The sequence below is a fragment of the Carya illinoinensis genome, chromosome 15 (genome assembly GCF_018687715.1).
Source record: "Carya illinoinensis cultivar Pawnee chromosome 15, C.illinoinensisPawnee_v1, whole genome shotgun sequence".
Lineage (NCBI taxonomy): Eukaryota > Viridiplantae > Streptophyta > Magnoliopsida > Fagales > Juglandaceae > Carya > Carya illinoinensis.
In genome coordinates, this window is record NC_056766.1 from 36,968,503 (window position 1) to 36,986,405 (window position 17,903).

General features: G+C 35.5%; 3 protein-coding genes across 3 annotated transcripts; 1 reads left to right on the forward strand and 2 right to left on the reverse strand.

Annotated features, from left to right (window-relative positions):
- The first annotated feature begins 5,632 nt into the window (after positions 1 to 5,632).
- Positions 5,633 to 8,941, forward strand: LOC122296894 (protein FAR1-RELATED SEQUENCE 5-like). The gene is made up of 6 exons (XM_043106689.1): positions 5,633 to 5,695; positions 5,791 to 5,913; positions 6,033 to 7,406; positions 7,458 to 8,354; positions 8,441 to 8,554; positions 8,936 to 8,941. The coding sequence occupies exons 1-6, from the start codon at positions 5,633 to 5,635 to the stop codon at positions 8,939 to 8,941; spliced, it is 2,577 nt and encodes an 858-aa protein (XP_042962623.1).
- An 822-nt stretch (positions 8,942 to 9,763) lies between these two features.
- Positions 9,764 to 10,621, reverse strand: LOC122296895. The gene is made up of 3 exons (XM_043106690.1): positions 10,463 to 10,621; positions 10,189 to 10,362; positions 9,764 to 9,784 (listed from the first exon to the last, which is right to left on the reverse strand). Exons 1-3 carry the CDS (start codon positions 10,619 to 10,621, stop codon positions 9,764 to 9,766), a joined length of 354 nt encoding a protein of 117 aa, XP_042962624.1.
- Positions 10,622 to 17,432: 6,811 nt separating this feature from the next.
- LOC122296896 (uncharacterized mitochondrial protein AtMg00310-like) lies at positions 17,433 to 17,903 on the reverse strand. The gene has a single exon (XM_043106692.1). It carries the CDS (start codon positions 17,901 to 17,903, stop codon positions 17,433 to 17,435), a length of 471 nt encoding a protein of 156 aa, XP_042962626.1.

Sequence of the window (17,903 nt, forward strand, 5' to 3'; positions counted from 1 at the left end):
CATTTCTTCTCTTCTTTTTCTTCCTCTTTTCTATTTAATTTGTGGAATATGTGGATGAAAGAAGGGACTTGGCATCTGAGGGTGTTAATTTAGTAGCATTTTTATTGATGCTGTCTTTAAACAAAATACCCTTGGTTCATTTAATGGACCGATTTATTCCAAATTCAAGATCATGAACTTGTAAATAAACCAAGATCATGAAGAGTTTTATATTGAGCTGCACTTGGCGCCTTGACGTAGCGTGTGTTTCTTTGATTGAAATAGGTATACAATTCCTTGTTAGTGGCTTAAGGTTTAGCAAATGTTGCCACATACATTTTATAGTTTTTCTCTTCTACTTATTGAAAAACAGAGAGTAACAAGTATAGAATTCATGTGTTGACATGAAAAAAGCCTATATTTTCTAGCTTGTCTTGTGCTAAGAAGATTTACTTCGGCTTTGCTAAGAAATTCCATTCTAGCCATATACTTGATCCATGATGGACTTTGTCTCACGTTAATTTAACTGTTGTCTTTATGTATTAAGAGTTGCTGCATTTAGTGAACAAGCATTTTTCTCATTTCAGATAGGCCATTGTATAAAATGTGTGCTCGTTTTGTTAATAGGCTTGGTATTTGATTCCATTTTAATAGTATTTACCTTTGCATTATTATTATTATTATTTTTGGCTTACTTGTGCATGCAAAAATGTATTCTCAGAACCTAAAATCCATTGTGATGGATGTGAGCAGAAAGTGAAGGAAATGATAAAAACTCTGAATATAGTGGTACCAAAATTGCAGGAATTTAATAGGGTTTATTGCCTTTTTCTGATTTTTTATTCTTTTAATATCCCCAAGATTAATGAATTTGCAAATATCAGTATTTTCTCTAAAGTTAAGAAGATTAGCTGTTTCTAATACCATTTCTGATCGTTTGGAATTTGGATTGGCTGATTATACTTTTAGAATATGAACTAATAAATCATGATGATCACTAAATTCATATACTATTATCGATTCCACTTTTTGAAACAATCATTTATATGTTATACCTGTTTATCTTCCCAGATTATTCCACAAGTGGTGTGTTCAAGGTATGGACTAAGTGTTGGTGCAAAACTCTCTTTCCTAGTTTGGTTGCTTGTCTTGGTCTTCTTTCCATTATCTTACCCATTAGTAAGTAATTTTGCATCTTTATGAATTAATGAAGATTATTCTTAAATAGATACAAGCAATAGATTCCCAAAATTAAAGGGATTGTTTGTTTAGAAATTAGCTAGCTAGAATACCTAAAGCCTTCTTTCATGTGGCATGCAGTTGTTGGATTGGAGACTTGGTAAAGGACATTCTGAATTGAGAACATCCGGCAGAGCTTAAAAAATTGGTTGACAAGCATGGAATTCTGGTTAGTTTATGATATCCATGCAATTGATTCCTTTCACTTGCAAATTTCATTTCATGAGGTATTGGTTCAATTACTCTCCTTCCACCACACCCCACTCCCCTCCCCCCCAAAAAAAAAAGGTAAAATCTAAATTTGATCCAAATTTTGGAGCGTGCCAAGCTCATTTATTTGATAATTTTAGGTAGGAAAAGGTGGTGAGTTAAGTTATGAAGAAACTACCATAAACACTGGAGCTTTGGATATGACACATAAAAGTGCCATAGATGCTATGAAGCCCATCTCTAAAATGTTTTCGCTTGACAGAGTTGCAAAACTTGATGAGTATGCTCTTTAATTTCTTTCCTATCCATATAGTGATTATATCAATTTCTAGCATTAAGTCGATTTATTATTTACCTAGCTAGGCAAACAATGGGACTGATATTGATTAATTTTAAATGGCCTAGATAACTGTTTCTTTGGATATTTTTTCACTTTGGCAAGCCTTTGCCATCTGCATAGACTCTACAGGACAATTTTCTCCTCAATGCAGTATGGGGAATCTTGCTTCTTTTTTTTCAGTGGCCTAAATGTCTTAATGTATAGGGAATCTTGCTTCTGTTTTATGCTTCTCCTAAAAACAAGGGCTGCCCTGTCCCAACTTCCTTCAGTGTGGCTCACTGGCTTGCACATCCAATTCTCTGTGCATGCCAATTTGTTGAAATATAAGATTGATATGGTCCTCAATATAGACCCTTTCTAAGCATCGGAGATGTAATATGCTACCATGGTACCATGGCTTTGTATGTTGCAGCTAACATGAATGTCAACTTGTTTTGTGAATTGCTCTATCACCCACTTTTTATGTGAATCATGTTCTTCTTATTTTTTCATGGTTTTTCCTTTGTATTTGCAAGGCTGGAACTTTGGCTTAAATTTCATTTGTAAGAAGACTAAGTTCAGTTTAGTTTAGAACTCCATCATTTTTCCCTCTCTTACCTCACGTTTAGCACTTGTAAAGATAGCAGCAAACACACTTCCAAGTTCTGAAATTTTCTGCAATAGATTCTTCATCATTGATTGCTAACTTGTATTTAAGATTGCTACCTTGGAGCACTTTTTCTGGGTTGTGTACTGCTGAAATGATCAAGTTAGTATTGCCATACAATAATTAGAACTTTTATTCCTCTTTCTGTGGTTGCTCTTAAAAGCAATAAAATTTCAATTGGTGGTTGATCATTTGCACAACTGTGCAGGTAGACTGGATATGCAATACAAGTTCTGATATGTGGCCATACATTGATAAGGTATTATCCTATCTCATAGTCTCTTTTTGGGTTTTATGTTAGAGTCTGCTACTTCATGATTTTCGATGTTTGAGGCAATTTGCAATAGATTAGAACCATAGCACAAGGAATATTTCTAGAGTACATGCGTTACTTATGATATAAGAAAATGATGTATTTACTCCACTATATATACTGTTTGTATAGCACAAGTAAAACCTTATAGAGCGATTGTGTGTTTCTTTCAAACATCTTTACAGTCTATTTATTTACAAGCAGCTTTGCTAAAAGTGCTAGTAAATAAATCTTTCTGCCCAATTGTCAGCATTTATATATAAGGGTATAGAGTCATTCAATATTGCTTCTATCATATGTTCGTTGCAATATGTCTAACTTGTTTACATACCCACTTGAAGGATGTTTCTATTTTGTCATGTACTTCTAGCATCTTTAAATAAAAAGGTTTAAATGTGTGTTTCAGAATTTTCCTCTACTTAAAACTTGGTAATCCATTTATTTTCAGTAAATGGTTGACAAGCCACGGCAGCTATCATTGGATATATTGATCGATGGGAGATAAATGTTGTTCTTTTGAATTCTTGTATCTTCTTGCTAAAGTTCTCCATTTTCATAGTTTCTTGACCTAAAAGGAAAGGTCTTAGAAAAGAAATGATTAAGAATATTGATCACACTGGATTGATCCCACCAAAATTTGGCATCATTAATTATTAATTCAATTCTATAACTCCAATAAGTTAACAAGAAACTTTCAGTTACATATATTTATATATATATATATATATAAATGCTGACAATTGGGCAGAGAGATTTATTTTAGCTGAAGAGTGTTTTGCTTAACAACTATGCTACATACCACCGGGGCGTAACCCCGCCGCGTCCCCGTGACTGACGTGGCAACTGCCACGTCAGCCGGGAAAAAAAAAAAATAGAGAAAAAGGCTGAAGAAAGCAGAGAATGCGGGATTAGACATTTTTGAGGTGAGTTTGAAGAGAAGCGGGCAGAGGCCAAACCGGAAGCTCCCATCGCCAAACCGGAAGCTCCCATCGCCGACGAGCTGAACCCTTCATTCATCTGTGCAGTCATCTGTATTTGTGAATAAGTAAGAGAACGGTGAAGAAAACTGTGCAGGATCTGAAAACCCCAAGCTCGCAGACGTTGCCGAGGAGGTTGAACTGCTTTTTAGCCTGTTGTTTCATCTGCATTTGTGGGTAAGAGAACGGTTTTAACTGGTTTTTAGTTGTTGTTACACATTTTTTGGTTTAACAGGATAGTATCAACTGCATAATATTCTTTCTAAGCTCTTTCAAACTAGATATACCAATCATTCTTCGGATAAAAGGCCAAAAAAAAAAAAAAGGTTAATGTTTTGAGTATTTTTTCCTGCAAGGTCCATCATAGTACAATGCTACTACAATCCAGGATAAGTAAGAACATCGTATAAAAGTAGATACATATTCGTGCACTTGTATGAATGGCATCTCCAAGTTTTAAAAATTAAGTATACCCACAAGGAAAATTCTGACTTAATTAATTAATTATTTATTTTGATTAAGTTAGTTTTCTTTAGTCCAAAAAACAATTTGGAGAGATTAAACTTGATAGCATCAGTTATTTTAACGAGACTTGATTTTGAATCGATGTATTAATCTTAAAAAATTCTATTTAAAATTTCCTCTAAATTTGTAATCGAGGATTGTTTGATTTGTATCCCAGTAATGATATATATGGAAGCTCCTTGCAGATTGCTTGTGTGCAATCGATTGTAGAAATGCACATTCTCTGTCTATCTATCCATGAACTTAATTTCTTGCTTTTCATGCTATCAAATATGAAATTGAAGGCCATTCATAGTCATTTTTCGCTTTAATTTTTTATTTTGTTAACCTGTTTCGAGTATTTATAGATGAATAATGAGAGGGATAAGCTCGAAATATGTCAGGTTTGCGTAAGTCTTTTGTAAAAAACCTATTTGAATCTTGTATATATATATATATATATATTTTTTTTGAATAATTGAATCTTGTATATTTGAAGATTGTATATATCATTATTCAGTAAACTACACTTTAACCGGGGATGTATCTAGCATTATTGTTAAGCTTTTCCTTAGAATTTGTAACGAAATTGAGGGTCACGGAAGTTTGAGGCTCTGTGATTAATTTGTAACGTTTTTGAGGCTCTGTAATGAATTTGACAGTTGTGGCTCATATCAAATGAGAGGTATTTTGGTGAACACCAGTATCTAGACTACTGAATTGGCAAACCAACAATAACCTTTTGTTCGTATCATGAAAACATACATCAAAAGATGAGAAAGGAAAATAATTACCACTTGGATATTTAACAATATGTTCATCAACATCAACACTTGGAAGGCTGAAGCCTGCTCTCGTCAAAAGATTACCTGCATCCCGCACCTAAACAAGATAATCTGAGAATGTCCAATAGGGCTTGTAATTGACATATATTTCTCATTTTATGTTTCTTACTCTATTATTTTGAAATAGAATTCTCAAAATAAAAATAAAAAATTATTAGCATTTTTTGCTGGAGTGGGTTATGATAAATTTTGAGCATTTTTTTTAGAGTGGGTTATGATAAATTGAGCATTTTTTTTAGAGTGGGTTATGATAAATGTTGAGAATTTTTTTTAGAGTGGGTTATGATAAATTGAGCATTTTTTTTAGAGTGGGTTATGATAAATTTTGAGCATTGGTAAGACTAGTGAGTTAAGACTGGGAGAGCTGGGGTTTGTACTGGTGAGTTAGTACTTAATGCGTATTAATTAGTTAAGAAAGTTTTGATTTGGCCCCTAGTAATTATGAAGAATCTAAGCAAGTACAAATCAGCTAAATAGCATTCAAAGTTCATTTGATTAAATGCCTTTAAAAAGCATTCAAAGTTCATATTTATGTTGAATTACTTAATCCTGGTTGTAGTTCTATTATATTTTCCCAGCATGGGAAACGAGAAAGAACAGCCAACTACATGTCCATCATCTAGCTCAAATCCTCCATCGGAGGTATGTATGTTATATAATTGTGCACTTCAATAACATTGGTACTGTTGATATTTCTTGTTTGAAAATATATAAATAACTTTATCTAATAATGTTAGGCCATACCATCAACCATGCAAAACATTCCACCTTACATGGCTGGTTACTTTGGACCAGTGCCTACGTGGTCACCAACTTTTCTACCATATCCGGCTGGTAACCAATATCCAATCAACATACAGGTAGTGATAACTTGTAGCGGATTTTTTCTTAATAAGTTGTCTTTTTTGCAACTATTACAAAAATAATGTGCCTTAATTGCAGAATGTGGTATTGATGAGCTTTGGTTAATTTGTTGCAGAATTCTGGTTACGGATTTCAAGGAATCATGGAACCTCCGACTCCTATCAGCAATACAAGCTCTGCCACGAGCAAGATATTTGGTTCAGAACCCGATAATAGAGCTGATGGTGTGGAATCTGAAGCGCCTTGTGGATCTCCTATAGTTGAACAGCGTACTGAGGAACAACCAAATCATACGGAATCTAATAGTGGCAGTCCCTTGAAATCTCAAAATGTCGAAGTGGTTGATGATGATACGATTGAGGAGCCAAAGTCGGGAATGGAGTTTAATTCCCTTGAAGAGCTATTATGTTATTATAAGGAGTACGGTAAGAAATGCGGGTTTGGGGTGATGACAAAACGGACTGATAGGGGAGAAGATGACTCTGTTAGATACGTCACTCTTTGTTGTGCCCGAGGTGGGAAGGCCCGGAATAGGACGTTGAATGTTGCCAAGCCACGTCCAACAGGAAAGACAGAATGTAAGGCAAGGATTAATGCCTTAAAGCAAGATGGAGTGCTGAGGTTGACGACTGTTCATAATATCCATAACCATGGCCTCAGTCCGAAGAAATCCCGCTTCTTTCGATGTAATAGAGAAGTTAGTGATGCCGTAAAAAGGGTCCTAGATACGAATGATCAAGCTGGCATTCGAGCGAGTAAGAGTTATGGATCTCTCGTTGTTGGAGCAGGTGGATTCGAGAATCTCCCCTTTCTCGAAAAGGATTGTCGCAATTATATTGACAAGGCAAGACATCTACGACTCGGCGCCGGTGGTGCTGGAGCGCTTCGACAGTATTTCTTACGGATGCAATATAAAAATCCTGGATTTTTTTATATGATGGACATAGATGATGACGGGAGGTTAAAGAACGTCTTTTGGTCAGACCCCCGTAGTAGAGCAGAGTACCAATATTTCGGCGATGTGGTGACATTCGACACCACATACCTAACAAATCGATATGGGATGCCCTTTGCACCATTTGTTGGTGTAAACCACCATGGGCAGTCAATTCTGTTGGGAGCCGGCTTGATTTCTAGTGAGGATACCGAGACATTTGTGTGGTTATTTGAGACATGGTTGCAATGCATGGATGGTATTGCTCCGAAAGCAATTATCACTGATCAAGATAGAGCGATGAAAAATGCAATCGCTCTTGTCTTTCCAAATAACCGGCACAGATTTTGTCTTTGGCATATATTGAAGAAAGTTCCCGAGAAACTTGGCTCATATGGTTCCTACAAAACTGGGATGAAAAGTGCCTTGATGAAATGTGTATATGACACCCAACGTGTTGATGAGTTTGAAAAGTGTTGGGATGAGTTGATTACCACTTACAACTTGCATGAGAATGCGTGGTTGCAGAGCCTTTACGTTGAGCGTGAACATTGGGTACCGGCATATTTGAAGGAGTGTTTTTGGGCTGGAATGAGTACAATGCAGCGAAGCGAGAGCATGAATGCATTCTTTGACCGTTATGTACATTCTAGGACAAACTTAAAGGAGTTTGTAGACCAATTTGATAACGCGTTGAAAAAGAAGATTGAGAAAGAAAATCTCGCAGACTTCCAGTCATTTAATGTCACAATCCCCCTCATATCTCGATCTCCGATTGAAAAGAGGTTCCAAGAGTTGTACACGATTGCGAAGTTCAAGGAAGTTCAGCAGCAAATCAACGGCATCATTGACTTGAATCCGAAGTTACATAAAAGTGATGGTGCATTAAAGACATATATGGTTGAGGATGAAGTAGCTTTGGAGGAGTTCACTAAGTTGGTTCGGCATTTTGTGGACTTTAGTGAGGATGATGCAGTTGCAAAGTGCTCTTGTGGTTTATTTGAGATGAGAGGGATATTGTGTCGGCACATCTTGGCTGTATTCAGGTGTAACGATATTAGACATTTGCCGGAAATATACATTGTAGATCGATGGAGGAAGGATATTAAAAGGCGATACACATTAATCCACAGTAGCTATGATGAAGGGGACCAACGGCCCGATGCTAATAGATATTCAAGTCTTTTAAGTATTTGTTATCAGATGATTACTCATTCAGCTGGTTCGAGAAAGCATACTGAGGATGCGAGAAGTAAGTTAACTGCCATGATTGAGCTGTATCGTGCCAATGAAGAACCCCCATCTTTCACTCAACTTGGTTCTAATGTGGATCCTACGGCAAATGACACTACCGTTGGATGTTCTGGAGAAGTACACAGTCCACGGGTTGTGCGAGGCAAAGGCAGACCTTCATCTCTAAGGAGAGCATCCAGGATGGAGATAGACATGCGGAAAGCAAAAGTAAAGACAAAGAAACAACCGGCAAAGGGGAAGCGTAAAGAGGTGAAAATATTTTAGGTTATTCGAGTCTTCCAGTCATTATTATTAAATATAAATTCACTAATAATGTTTATATGTTTGTTAATTAGCGGGATGGAGGAGATACCCAGTCCATGGATAAAGGAGATACACCTGTTGCGGAAGTATGCAGGAGTTTATTTGGCCCTTCTGAGATCGATCTCTCCAATGTTGGACACATGCAGGTATATTAATTAGTAATTATTTATTAATAAGTTTATAGGCGCGGCTGTATATTTACCATTGATTTCTATTAGGCTATTCCAAGAGGTGTGGGTATAGACATTAGTACAACACAGGCCCGAGAAATAGTGATGCAGAGTCAAGAAAGCGTAAGTGGATTTGTGAACTTCATACCCGAGTTCTCTATATTAATATTTATTAGTACGCTTAATAAATATGTTTGCAATTATTTACAGATGCAAGTTGAGTTGGATGGATCACAATATGGCATCAACTTTGGGTTGGACGACACACAACCGTTGCAATGAGAATATTGTAGATTTGTATTGAATATTTGTATTGAATATTTGTATTTGGATTTAATCTATTTTGGTATATTCCAGGTTTAGAGTTCTCTATGCTATGGGCAATTTTTTATTGCAGCTTGTTTGTCAAGTTATTAATTATATGTTGGATGGTACAAAAATATATGTTGGATATTCCACTTGTGTAAGCTGGAGGGAAGAAGTTAGTACATTACGTTGGTGTTGGTGCAGGTGGCAGGATGAAGTTTTTCTGTTCCCTTACACCTGCAGCAGGAAGGATATTAAGTATTTTTCTAAGGTTTTGTTCTTTAATGCCATTTATGGGAGTGATCTAAAGTATTAAGATTGGTCAAGTTTGTACTTTATCATCTAATTCTCAGCTTTGGGTTGCAGCTTTGGTTTCGAGATTAATTATTAATAATATTTCTTTTGCCTCTTAATTTATTGAAGACCAATTTTTGAAACTTTTTATTTCTCACATTCAAGTAGGAAGAATGTGTTCTGGATTATTAACTTTAGGAGATGTAGAATGTGGTGCACAGGTTTTCAGAATGTGTTGGTATATTTTATTGTTCACTTTTCCCTCTATCATTTGCACGTAAAAGAGGCAAGAGTGTTGGATACCATGGGCAGTCAATATTGAGTGGGACTGGGATGAGCCTATATTCGCTCAGATTTTGTCTTTGGGGTGGGAATGGTTCATTTTGGCTTTATTTGCAGAGGAATGGGGAACGCTAATTGTGTTAATTGTGTATTTACGTGCATTTGTTAATTACCTTTCCCGAGTACGTGCACTGATTTGGTTCTGCAGCACAAATCAATTCTGACTAACAGACACTAAAATGGGAGTCATTTACGTGCAGCAGTTTTTTAAGGGACAGTGAGGTACACCTGTTGTGGTAAACTTCAAAGAACCTTGCAAGATACCTATAATTTCCAATGAAAAATATAACAAATAATGATCAATATAATGCTGTACAGTTTCCAATATAAATAACCTTTCCCTCCATCAATTTCATTCCAACCAAGCATTTGTACCAAAAAGAACATCTTTTATTCTTTGCCACAGAAACAAGTACCCAGCAGTCTTAAATTACATTCATCACCTCAGAGTTACATAACAAGGATTTCTATTCCACCAAAATAGAAAACACTAGTTAACAACAATCCCCCATTCACTTATATAACACAAGGTAAAATGCATGTACAAATACAAAACAACAGTAAATCCAAAATAGCGTGCACAACCCCCTTCTTCTAGCTTCTTGTGCATTAAGCACCAACTCCTTTTGCGTAACCTCGTCGCTTTTATTGGACAGCACCATGCTTACCCTCTCGAGGCGATCCACTATCTTATGTAGCTCAATCTCCCTCTTTTCCAGCATCTGAAGTATGTTCTCTACATCTTTCTCTTTCTTTAACAATTCATCAATTCTTTCTTGTTGTTGTAGCTCAATCACTTCATTACCATCCAACCACTTGAAGAACTTACAATATGGTAAGCCCTGCTCAAAATATACATATATTAGAAAAGAGGAACTGTACAGTTTATTCATGCTCATTAAGCACCAAAATATATTAGGCAACTTGTGTTATTGTAGTTACCTGGGTATTATACTTTGCACACCCTGAGAAGGGTCTTCTTGGGTTTTTTGTAGTAGTTGACCATTTCAATGTGGCTTCCAACTCGCAGAAGCACAATTCTTTTCCCAAACGTAGTTTGGGAAAAGATGATGAAGATATTGATGAAGATGATTTTGACATTCTAAGATGAACCCCCATAAAACAATTGAATAACAGTTGAATAATGATGGAATAATTATGTAAGAACGGGAAGTTTTGATAGATTAATGAAGAGCAGCAAGTTTACAAAGTATTATTGATAATAAAATTAGTCTTAAATTTTCAACTTTTTTTAATGAAGGGAAGTTAATGAAAGAGGATTATAGTTCTACATCATAGCGATAGAAAAAAGAACCTGCTATGAGCACTAATGTAGACCAATTTTGTATACACATTGTCAAAATTATTGTACATTATTGTACATTTACATAACCAAGAACCTACTTGGTTGTTGAACAAAGTTGTTTTTTTTGGTAAAAATTGTTGTACATCTCACCAACAACTGAACGACCATTCAAGTGCACATTTATAATTGAGATTCAATAATCACTAAACAGGAAAACTAAGGATAAACAATCCAATCAACAACCTTGCAGCCTTGAAGTGCAACTAAGGAAAAACCAACAACTGAATTACATTCAAGTGCACATTTACCTAACCTCGAATTGTTAGTAAACGTAATTCGATTCAAGGTAGAGTTATGACACTTTAATATAGGAACACTAATTGCCTAAAGCCCGAGAATCGAAATGAAGATATAATATTAATAATATAGGAACACTTTAATATAGGAACACTTCAATCGGTTTACCTAATGTTGAAGGCAGTACACCATCGTAAAAGTCACAATGTGGTGCAGCTATGATACTTGATAGCCAAACCGTATCTCTATTAACTGTCTCTATTCTTAGATTATAGAATATTCACTACTCTTAATTCCTTCACTTCTTTATTTTTTTTGGACTAATGTAACGTCATTTTCCCCAAATTTTCCAAGCAGCCTGTAGCCCTAAGTATTAGAAGCACTCATCTCAAACAGAACAAAGAACCGAGATAATATTCACTAAAATTACTATGAACAAACCATAAAAACACAAACATTAGATTCATCAGCAATCAAACCCAAACGAGCAGAAAATAAATAAATAGAGCTACAACCAACCATTTAAAACTACAGCAGCTTATAAAATCCCAATCCGCCAATAATACCCAAAACTCATCAGCAATCAAACCCAACCGAGAAGAAAATAAATATATAGAAAAACGTTAAAACAAACCAAAACCATTTGAAAGAAATGCAAATGGTCGTGCCTTATAAGATCTCCAGCCCAGATTCGTGCCTTGAGGGTCGTGGGTTCGTGTCCTGTCACGGCCTCAGGGGTTTGAGTGTCACGGCCTCATCTCTCTGGGAGGACGACGGGGAGAGGGAGGGCGAGTGGGTTTTAGGGTTCGTGTGGGTTAGGGTTCGGTTCGGTTAGGGTCTGTTTGGTTTAGATTGGGACGATGAGAAAGGAGAGATTAGAGGGAGATGAGAGGGTTAGGGTTCAGTTCGGTTAGGGTTTGTGTGGGTTAGATTAGAGGGAGATGAGAGGGTTCGGTTCGGTTAGGGTTTGTGTGGATCAGAGGGAGATGAGAGGGTTAGGGTTCGTGTGAGATGGAGATGAGGGTTAGGGTTTGTGTGGATCAGAGGGAGATGAGAGGGTTAGGGTTCGCATTCGTGGGAGATGAGAGGGACAAGAGAGATGGGTGAGAGGGACGAGAGAGAAGAGAGAGATGAGAGAAAGCCGAGACCCCGAGAACGTTTAGATTTAGATCTGTGCACTCAATGTAAACGGTGTCGTTTACATTATGTTGCCACATAGGCAACGGGGACGCACCCCGGGGACGTTTAGAATTTTCCTTTGCTTAAATACGTTGTAAGATATGACTGATTTTAGCCTAACCTTATGTTTGCCATTTTGGCAATTGGCGATGCTGAATGAACATTGAAGTTATTTTCCTAATTGAGTATTATTTTCTTGTTCATTAACCAATGTTTGCTCTATTAAAATAATCGGTTTACGTAACGTCTCTCTATATGGTCATTGACAGATTGGAGTTGGAGAGATTGAAAGGCTCAAAAATGTTGAACAATGAATCCCTCCCCCCCCCCCCCCCCCAACATGATGCAGACGTGCTGAAGTTGTTCTATCCAATGCCCAGGTGCATATTGTTATCGATGACATGAACTAATTTTAGTCTATAGAGGAGTAGGACAATTGAACAATTGTTCATGAATGTGGACATTTTCAATTAATGTTTAGAAGCAAGAATTGGGATCTATATATTTAGTAGTTTGTAAGTTGTAGGTTTTGCAAGCAGAAATTGGTCCACCCCAATGTATATAGCCCATAACTACATTAATGTGAATTTTCCACTAGGTTTAGATGAATGAATGTGTTTCATTTATTATATTCGATGAAAAAGGTTAGATTTATAATGAAAGTGCTTAGAATTTTCCTTTATGTTTCCTATTTCTAAATTGGGTGTTGGATAAATTATAAGTGTTATATAGCAATGGAATAGAATTGGTCATAGGTTTACGTGTGATCGTTTCATGTAAGATCATTAAACTTGTGGTGATGCCAATGAATGATGATTTAACAACAATTAAATGACTTAAATTAAGTGAAGTTTAAGGTATTAAAAAAAAGTTAATTGTTTATTTCAGGCTAGATAATAAATTGATTAAATAATTATTTAGTGACTGACATAAGCAGCGCTTTTAAAAATTATATTTTAGATCAAGTTCGAAAATGATGGTTATATATATATAACCAACGTAATTGGAGAGGAAAAAAAAATACACCAAAAAGTTAATTGCAGCGATTTACATAGCTTTTGCAGCGATTATAAATGCTGTAATTATCCTTTAACAACGATTTTCCATAAAGCCATGACCACATTTGCAACAGTTTTTTTCCTTTTGCAGCGCTTTTAGATTTATTTTCAGCATTTCTATTACGCTGCAAAACCTTATTTGCAACACTTTTTAAATAAATCGCTGGAATTAATCAGCTCAATTCCAACAATTTTATAGTAATTGCAACGCTTTTAAATGTTGCAATTACACTTTAACAACGATTTTCTATACAACCATGACCACATTTGCAACAATTTTATCTTTTTGCAGCGCTTTTGGTTTTATTTTTAGCATTTATATTACACTGCAAAAAATCATTTACAACAATTTTTAAATAACTCGCTGGAATTAACAAACATAATTCCAACGATTTGGAGAGTATTTGCAAGGATTTAAGATGTTGTAATTGAGATTTCTCAGCGATATATCTTTATGGGCATGAGGACAGTTACAGCGATGTTGGGAGTGTTAGCAAGGAAAAAAAATCGCTGGTAAATGTATTTTTAGCAGTGAATTTTTTTTATCGCTGCTTTGGGCAAAAAAGCGATTATTTTGGCAAACGTGCAAGGAAGTTAAAATCGTTGGAATAGAGTATATGCAGCAGTTTAAATGCTTTTTTGCAGCGATTTTAAGCGCTGCAAATAACCTTATTTCTTGTAGTGGAGGTGGTCATCATGAACCACCGCGCGGGCTATTGCCAACACAAGCAACTAACTCAAGATCATTGCGAGGACGAATCTGTTTTTCTTAATTTTTAGTAATATTGTTTTTTAATTTATTTACGCGTAAATGTTATTTTTTTTTATGAAAAATATTATTTATCTGATTAATTGGTTGATGGTGTTGTTTGGTAGACATTTTCCGCGCCATATAAGGAGCTAGCTTGCGTGGTTCTGTGACTGCGTGTATGCATGCATGCAAGCATGCCATCGTGACAAGGTTTTCTAAGAGATAAGGAGGCTATATATGCTAACATGATATATACATGTAGCTAGGTCACTCCATGAATGAACTTTTAACTCATTAAACCATATGGACATCAAAAATTATATATATTTATATATGTATATATATATATTTATTTTTACGTATTTTTTATGTATTTTATTAATGTGATTGATTGTATTATTTTTTAATATAAAATTATTATTTTAATTAAAAAATATATAAAAATAACTGTATATAATATAATTCCATGAAGATATGATGATTTAGTACAAGGCTATGGATTGCAATTTTTTTTTTTTTCTTCAAAAAAATAAGGATGCATGCATGCATTAAAAAGTGATACCGACTTGAAACTACTCATATTTAATATGCAGTGATGATTTATTTGCAAGCAATTAATTGTTTTGACTTTGTAACCCTAAAGAGTTGTGGTTGGACTTGAAATAGTAGTACTTTATGTCAAGCTGGGGCTATGGCCTTGATGTTGAGGGTCTGTCTTGGCCTCTCATGATCCCAGCTTCGATCATCTGGGGCCTGAAAATGGTGCATGCATAGACCAAAAGCCAACACACAAACACTATTCATTAATTAGGTAGGCAGGAGTTTGATCGAGGTTTCCACACACAAGATCATCAGACATTAATTCATATCAACTGCTCACGGAATCTAGTCATATATATATATATATATATATACTAGGTGGGAGTAACGTGCAAAGCACGTTTATCTAATTTTATGAAATGATTATTTGTAAAAAATAATATATATTTTATAAAAATTATTGATGTCACTTAATAATTTAAGGCATATTGGAGAAAATAAAAAAATTAGTTCAAAGTATCATATAATCCAATACATATTTATAACATCTATAATTTTAGCAAAGATATATACGAAAAATTTAATAAAAGTCTAACACAAACGGTAGTTCAAAATATGTGTCGTTTGATGTTTGTATTATAATTCATCAATTTATGTCATCCTGTAGACAATCAATAGAGACAACATTGAAATTCTTATTTTGCTGTTGGTTGAGTCGATCAGGGATAACATAAAGTTAAAACATAATCTTTTTATAAAATTTGTGGTATAATATTTTCTATATATAGCATATATATAAATCATAAAATATATTTTGAAATTGTTGGCTGAATTTACTCTTTCTTGATTAGTTCAAGGATCACGGCCTTTATCACGTGCCTATCATAGCAAGCCCACGTATGGAATATGACTTAGCGGAAGCTACGTCCTACTACCATGAAAAAAAAAACACTTTGATTAAACACACTTGTATTATATATTATATGAGATTTTTAAATTTAGAATACTCTATAATCTGAGTTAATGAAATGTATAATATACGTATATTATACTTAGGGATTCACGTCTTATGCACCTAATACACGTGTATATGTTAAGGAAAAAGAGAAAAATATAATAACTAATCTTTAATTACTTATTATTATATAAACTATTAAGTATTATAATTAATGAGATTAATAAATCATATAACAACATTGAATGCTATCTCTCTCAACATTTATGTCTTCATTTTATGTGTCAAACCGTTAAAACAAACGGTGTTAACTTTAACGGAAAAAACAAGAAAAACCGTTAAAACAAGATTTTCCGTTTCATACACACTTTTTATATATAGAAGATATATACACGGCTCTTCAGATTTCTCAAGCATACCATTAAAGTTCGGAAATGATATTCCCACCCCTCTCAGCACCGGCTGGAGTTACCGCTCGTATTTTTTTATTTTACTTCATTATTAAAGAAGCGTTTTTTAATAATATTATTAATTTTTTTAAATATTTAAAAATATTTAAAAAATACATATATATATATATATATAAACTACATATAACTAATGGTAGCTCTAAGCGATAATTGGAAGCGGTGGACATAGCACCGTCCATTTTTTTTTTTTTTTTTGAATCCAATCAAGTAGATCATATATTGATGTAAAAAAATGCAAAGACAGATAAGAAACTGTCAACATTACATAGACTGTTCTAACTATACAGTCGACATAACCTGCATTGGACCATCTTCTATCCAGATCTTCTCATACTCATAGTCTAAAGCTAACTTTGCTAACTGGTGAGCAGCATAGTTGGCTTCTCTGTGAACAAAATCAACATGCCATTGAGGCCAAGTTCTTAACATACTTTGAGCATCATTAACAAGAACCCCATAATCTGCACTAATCTCCTCATCAGAAGTCACTGCCTGAACAATGATCTTAGCATCACCTTCAAAAACCACCCTTCCCAAACCCAACTCGGCACAGACTTCCATTGCCCTCCTTAAGGCCAGGCCTTCTGCCAGCACAGGCTTTACAACAGGCTTGTGGCTTGCACACACACAAACCATTATACTTCCTTGCTCATCTCGTATAATAATACCATAGCCTACTCTATTGAGTTTAGTACTCATTGAAGCATCCCAGTTTGCCTTCAATGTTCTGATTTCTGGTTTTTTCCACCTTATGTCTCCTCTGTCACTCATATTATTAGAAGGTACTGCATCTGTGTTTGTTAATGAGCATAAAAACAGATCTCTATCTGCAGTAGCTGCTGTCACCACCTGTTGAGGGCTTTCTAGATCTTTTCCATGCACAAAATAATTTCTCCTTAGCCAGATCCTTCGCATAATAAAACAGGCCAGCTGAAGTGAATCCACATCCAGCTTAGAACACAAAGAGAACCACAAAGTCCTGAAGTCAGGAAAAGAATTAGGCCACTTGTGTGTAGGACATCTTGACATGGCCCAAACATCACTGGCTGCAGGGCATCCCCATATTACATGTAGTGGAGACTCAATTTCTCTCTTGCATATAGAGCACAAGTCAACAGCAACTATCTTTTTGCTTGCCAGGTTTTGCAAAGTGGGAAGTACATTGTGGGCAGCTTTCCATACAAACAGCTTAATCTTCATAGGGACATTTAGAGACCATAAATGTTTCCAATCTATCAAACCAGTTACAATACTCGAGCACTCCCCCTTCATTTGTCTGACCAGTGATTGTTGTAGGTAGTATGCACTTCTCACAGTGAAAATCCCATTTGCAGTATACCCCCACATCAGCTTGTCCTAAGTCCCAGTTTTGCTTAGGGGAATCTGACAGATCTTCTCCACATCTTCCTCATGAAATAATTGGTCCAGGACTTCCTTCTTCCATCTGCATTCCCCTTCATCAATCAACTCAGAAACAGTTGAATCCCTGCTAGAACCAAGAACAGGAAGGTTGGGTTGTAACAGCACAGCATGCTTAACCCACTTATCATTCCAAATACTGATACTAGAACCCGACCCCACTCTCCATAAACTTCCTGCCTTGATCAATTCAATAGATGACCATAGACTCTGCCACACCAGGGATGAATTAGTCCCCTTCTTTGCATTCAGGATAGAACCCCTCTTAAAATACTTCTGTTTTAGGAGTTGAGCAACCAGGGAATTTGGATTGTTGAGAACTCTCCATACTTGCTTAGCCAACATGGCTTTATTAAAAGATTCCAGGTCTATAAAACCCAAACCCCCATCCTTCTTAGAAACTCCCAT